Source organism: Myodes glareolus, chromosome 27 (assembly GCF_982192425.1).
Source record: "Myodes glareolus chromosome 27, mMyoGla1.1, whole genome shotgun sequence".
Taxonomy (NCBI): domain Eukaryota; kingdom Metazoa; phylum Chordata; class Mammalia; order Rodentia; family Cricetidae; genus Myodes; species Myodes glareolus.
This window is the reverse complement of record NC_142052.1, coordinates 26,803,652-26,809,651: the sequence shown is the minus strand read 5'-3', so window position 1 is coordinate 26,809,651 and position 6,000 is coordinate 26,803,652. Positions and strand designations below refer to the sequence as shown.

The 6,000-nt window shown below is 48.0% G+C and overlaps 1 protein-coding gene across 1 annotated transcript in view; it reads left to right on the top strand.

Moving 5' to 3' along the window:
* Positions 1-6,000, top strand: part of LOC125401081 (protein THEMIS3-like) — a 47,172-nt gene continuing 41,172 nt past the window's right edge. Inside the window, exons 1-2 of the mRNA XM_085684253.2 lie at positions 1-205; positions 1,240-1,374. Coding sequence (XP_085540379.2) covers positions 115-205; positions 1,240-1,374 — 226 coding nt within the window. The 5' untranslated portion in view covers positions 1-114. The remainder of the gene's footprint in view (positions 206-1,239; positions 1,375-6,000) is intronic.

The following is a 6,000-nucleotide window of genomic DNA, read 5'->3' as shown; positions in this document are numbered from 1 at the left end:
CTTCCCCTATGACACATGGCTCACAGTCCAGATCACGATCAGGTGGCTGATAGCCGCCTGCTCACTGCCTGGAGCAGTACTGGCCATGTCCTGTAGGAAAGAAACTCCGTCATCATGGAGCAAACTTGGGCTTCTTACATCAATTCCTTAAATCAGAACTCCCTGCCCAGACGAGTGGAGGTGACCGACGGAAACTATTTTTCAGGTAGGAAAGAGAGAGAAAGATGGAGAATTCTGGGGTCAGAAGAAGCAAATTCCAAATTTGCAAATTCCAAAGACGAAGGCTTCCTTATCAGTCCTGGTTGCGAGACTTCAGGGATGGGAGCGGTGTTCTATCTAGATTGTGTCGGGGGATGCTAGGCCTAGGGTCTGGAGAATCAAGCTTTAGTCTACCAGAATCGCCTAGAGTATTGGAAACGAGTGAAAAGCTGTTCCGTTTATGGAAGACATATATTTGCTTGCTAAAGTATTTTCCGTATCCCCGGGCAGAATGAAATACATGGCCTGGCACCACTCCTGGCTGTGGGCTGTCACATTTCCGCCATGTGGAGGGTGGTTTTACTTATTTATTTAACTTGACAGGACGCTGGGAAAGGAGGGAGCGATTCGCCAGTATTGCCTAGGAAGGGGAGACTGTTATCTTTGAGCGGTGAAGATTTTTCACGCTGCTGAGAAATTACTGCAATTTGACACATGAAATCTAAGGCACAGTTAGGCGTGAGCTTGAAAAATTGCCTTTTGTTGGCTTGACGATAACGGCAAGCATCATGTCGCGGCTCTCCGCGTTTTCCCACGGTTAGCAAGCCCTCCGCCTGTGCCGCAGAGAGAAGACTAGCTCTCTCTGCATTGTCAGAACAGGGGAACCAGGGCTGGCGGCTGGAAATGACAGAGTGGCCACGCTGCCCACTGGGCAAGGCAACTCGTGATGGCTGCTTCTGAAGAAAAAATTATTTCAAATATTTTTAACTTTAAAGTGAATTACATATTCGGACAGACTGAAGAGTCTGCCTCCATTAAACGAGGCTGAATTATCCACTTAGTGGTCTTTGTCTTTTTTTTCTGTACTCATTAAGAGGCCTCTGTTTGTCTTCTATGCCATATTTAACAAATTTTACTTAAATGTTTACACATTTTGCATAAAGCTTTCATTTACCTGGAGAAATACAAACCTCTGGATGTAACGTCAGCCTTTAAGAGCTTTTCTTTTTCCCTTTTCCCATGGCAATTATTGTCTTTCAGGGTCCCTAGCCCACCTGTCATTCTCCAAAGGGGATATCATTACGGTGACGGACCTCCAGCCGATCCACGTTAGAGCAGAAGTGAAGGAAGGAGAGCAGGTTCTGGGCGTGATCAATATACCTCTTGAATACAAAGGTACAATGTACAAAATGCTTCCTTTTCGCTCTTGAGAATTTTGGTAGAACACGGGTACAGGAGGGAGGGAAGGTCGTTTCTGTCTAGTTTTGTCCAGTCACGAAAGGGTCCTGGTGGGTGGGGAAGCAATAGGTAGTGGGCATTTTCCAAACACCAAGCGCGGTCCCGCTCCTGGGACGGGATTCTCCTGATGATGTTGACATCAGCCTGCAAAGCCCTGTACCCACACTCGTGCTATGGCGTCAACTCCGTGCCTCTTGGAGACCGGCTGAAGAAACCCCTTAGCTTTTCTGTCTTGCGCTGGATCTGGTGGTGAAATGTTCCCATGCAAGAGTAAAGCCAGTATTAGAAACTGTGGCCAAGACTACCAAGCCATAGACATTAAGTGTTGCCCAATTGTGGCGTTGTTTGCTTTGCTTCTGAGACAGAACGAGGAATAAAAATACCCACCCCTTATAACTAAGAGTATATGAAATAAACAAATCACAATCTGAATTACTTTGGTGTCTACAGTGGGGTCAGGTAGGAAACACCAAGAGAAGAGAAACAAGAGAATGAGCAGGTGTGAAGCAGATGCAGGTGGAGAAAAGGGAAGAAGACACAAGCATGCGCAGAGGTGATCAGGATTTAAAAGCCAGAGAGCAATTCTGCGTGGGCGTTACCAATGCAATTACCGTGACTTTCACCTCCATCGCCTAGATAGGGATGGTTCTGCTGGTGCTTTGGGGACACTGATGGCTATTTTGGATCCCCCATAGTAGGTTTCTCCGACAGCGCAGTAAGCCGGACCAAGCCGAATTAAAAAGAACAGGTTTTATGAGTCAAGCACTCTTGGATGCCCTTTCCAGCCTCCCGGGGAGGTAGGGGGGACGCGAATCGCATGGCCATTCCGAAGGGGATAGTTTAAATACCCTGTAGGGCCTCGGGGTGATCATGTGCCCCACGGAGGGTTCCTGCTATGGTAAGTCTTTCGGCGGCAGGGGTCTTCCCCCGCACTCCCGCCCTCCGCAGGACCGGGCTTGTGGGCCCCGTTTCTCTGAGGGGGTGGAGTTTGGGGAGGCAGGAATGTTGCTGAGGTAGAATTTCCAGCAGACACCATGGTGCCACAACTAAGGCCCTTGGTGAATAATCACTGGTCTTGGCATCAAGGGAGGAGCCACACATAGGCAAAACACCCGTACACATAAAATTAGAAAAACAAGTAAATCCTTTTAAAAGATTTGCCTAAAACACGTAAAAATGTTGAAACCATGGACGCATCACCAACCGCACTCGACAGAAGCGGAGGAAATAGGAAGAGCAGGATCCTGCCGGTGGCCTCTCCCCATGAGCACAGCCCCAAAGGCTCTCTTCCCTGGATATGGACACACACTTCCCAGCTCTCCCAGAGCACACGTGGGGACTTTAAAGTAGGAATTCCCTGGAAAAGAAGGAACAAAAAATATCAGTGTTGCTATTCAGGCTCCTGAAAAGCATTTCTGGGACCAGAACTAACTTGGAAGGAAGGAGTCTTCTGGAATATTCCCCAGAGCCCACCTCTCCTGGCCCTGCCTGTTGAAGCAGCCCAAGCTGTCAGTCTTCTCTGATAGGCAAGGCAGAATCTTTGCCTTTATCTTCTCCATGAGTCCTTCCTCCCAGCTGAGACCCGGAAAGTTCTCGTTTAACGCCGTGTTTTTTATAGTTTAAGAGTGGGGCTTGTGTAGGGGTGTTGAGTCCATCAGCTCTGGCAACCAGAACCTCTAAAGACAAATTTTGTGGGGGAGCTGCAGCTGGCAGGTGATCCACGCCCCTGCTTGCTCTCTCCCCCATCCCACCCAGGGAAGCAGGGACAGAAACTGTCCTAACACACAGGACTCTGTATGAGCAGCCAGAAGACCTGCCTCCTGGTTCAGGGATGTGGACTATATCCCTGCCACTCAGATTCAAAGACCTGCTGCTGCGGCTGCTGCGGCTGCTGCTGCTGCTGCTGCAATATAAAAGGAGGTGGAACCCGCTGGGCTCCAAAGGGCTTATCAGAAGCAGAGGTGGCTCTCTCTGCAGGTTCAGGTGTGAGGTTGACGGGAACAAGGAAGAGGGGAGAAAATGTCCTCGGGCACTAGGAAACCCCAGGATGGCCAGAAAGCAGGAAGAGAGGCACCTCAGCGAAGAAGGCTGCCCTGGAGTTCTCCCAGTTGGGCCTATGAGGGCACAGCTGGAATGCCCAACGAAGAGTCTTTGCTTCTATTTTGCCTTCTGCTTGCTAGCAGGTGGGGGACGTGTCTGGCTTTCCACCTTTCCACCATCTCTGCCTAACCACGTGTGAGCTTAGCCAGCTCACCGAGCCACTGATGGGCACACCATGCTTTAAAATTGCCGGGGATGGTGGTCCCAGTACCACTCAGGAGGATCCTCAAGTGAAAAGAGCTCCAAGCAAGTAGAGTTTGAGGATGAAGCAGTAATACTGCAGCTTTGATTGGGGTCCGTTGCAGATTGCAGCGCAAAAAAGATGGAGGGGTAGAGAGAGCAGAGGGGGGCCTTGGAGAAGGTCAGGCAGAGCTGGACACCTGGGGAGTTACTTCCTCCTCTCTGGATTCATTTCCTGATTAGCATTCTACCATGCCTCTCTATTAAGGGTGGCCCAGAGGGTCAGATTAATCAAAGTGAAGAACATTCCTCTTTAAATTGCAATTACAAGCATTATTTGTGTTTCGATATTCATCAGTCACCATTCACTCCCCTTACTATTTTTATAGCATTTTTGGTGAATGGAACAAACAAATTTTTCAAGACCTTCCAGGGTCAGCAGCCCCATGCTACAAGGCAGAAATGTTCTCACGTTGTGATGAAGGGAGGGAGGCGGGCTGACTGTGTGGTGGGAATTAAAACTGAACAGGCAGTTTCTGAATAAAGCAATGTGTGATTTATGAGTCAGAGCTAAAAGCTGGTGTTTTTAGTAAACCTGCATGCAACAGGGGTCACGCACATTACCACTGCATTTGGGGATTCTGTTAAGGAACACTTGCTAGTGGCCATTCTGCTCATTCTTATATCAGAGCTGTGGGGTGGGGACCAGTGTTTTCCATCCAGTTATACAGCACCAGGGTATGCATCTGAGAGGCATCTGTAGTGTTTTCTTCCTGGTTTCAATGTGTAGCCTTTTTCCTTAGCATAGCAGGAAATGGATATGGTCAACCCTGCTCCTGTCTGCTGCAGTGGTGCACACCAATGGCATATGTAGAAGAGGCCGAGGCAGGAAGATCAGGGATTTGAGACCAGCCTAGGCTACACCTTTTTGGCTGGAGAAATGGCTCAGCGGTTAAGAGCACTTGCTGCTCTTCCAGGGTACCCGAGTTCAGCTCCCAGCATCCAGTCTGGATAGTTTACAATCACTTGTAAGTCCAGCTCCAGCTCCAGCTCCAGTGAGTCTGAGTCCTTCTTGTGACCTCTTCACACACCTTCACATACACATACATAACAGTTGGAAGAGGAGGAGGAGGAGGAAGAGAGGAGGAAGGGAAAGAAAGAGAGAAAGAGAGAGAAGAGAGAAAAGTTCACATTTTGAGCAAAAACAATAACAAAAAAAAAACAATTAAGTTGGAAGAAGGAAGATTCAAACATTTTCTAACATAAGACTTCCTAAATCTCACAATATAAGAGAGGGATTGGTGTCACTATTCCTCCTCTGCATGGAAAAGAAGATCTTTAGATGCTCAAGTGCCTTCTATGAAACGGTATGTCTGCATATAGTCTACATGGATCCTCACAGCTATTTAAATCGTTTCTAGATTACTTATTATATCTAGCAGAAAGTAAATGGTATATAAGTAGTTGGTCTGGACAGATTCAGGAATGATTTTTGTTTTGTTTTGTTTTGTTGTTTTTATGACAGTCTCATTACATAGCACAGGTTGGCCTTGACCTCACTATCCTCCTGCCTCGTCCTCCTGAATCAAATTTTTTCCCCAAATGTTTTCTGTCATAGCTGGTTCTGTCTGAAGATACAGAACCTGCAGGTAAGGAGGACCAGCCATTTTGTTATTGCCTTCTTTCATGCTTATTGTTCTGAGATGTAAGGGGAGAAGTGATAAAATTGAATTTTAAACACTGGGCTGAACATCAGAAAGGTCTGCTTTTGAATGTTAAACCCTGTCATTGTTTGCTTGTGTCCTCAAGGGTGTAAATTTTGACAGAGAAGAAGATAGGCACATAGGAGCGCTCTGCATGCAGCATCCAGACACAGGCACATAGAAGCACAGTGCTTGCAGCATCCAGACACAGGCACATAGGAGCACAGTGCATGCAGCATCCAGACACAGGCACATAGGAGCACAGTGCATGCAGCATCCAGACACAGGCACATAGGAGCACAGTGCATGCAGCATCCAGACACAGGCACATAGGAGCACAGTGCATGCAGCGTTCAGACACAGGCACATAGGAGCACAGTGCATGCAGCATCCAGACACAGGCACATAGGAGCAATCTGCATGCAGCGTTCAGACACAGGCACATAGGAGCACAGTGCTTGCAGCATCCAGACACAGGCACATAGGAGCACAGTGCATGCAGCATCCAAACACAGTGGCGTTTCCAGACTCCTAATAGTTCCCTCTACTGCCCGAGTTTTCTCCAGAAGCTGATTTCCAA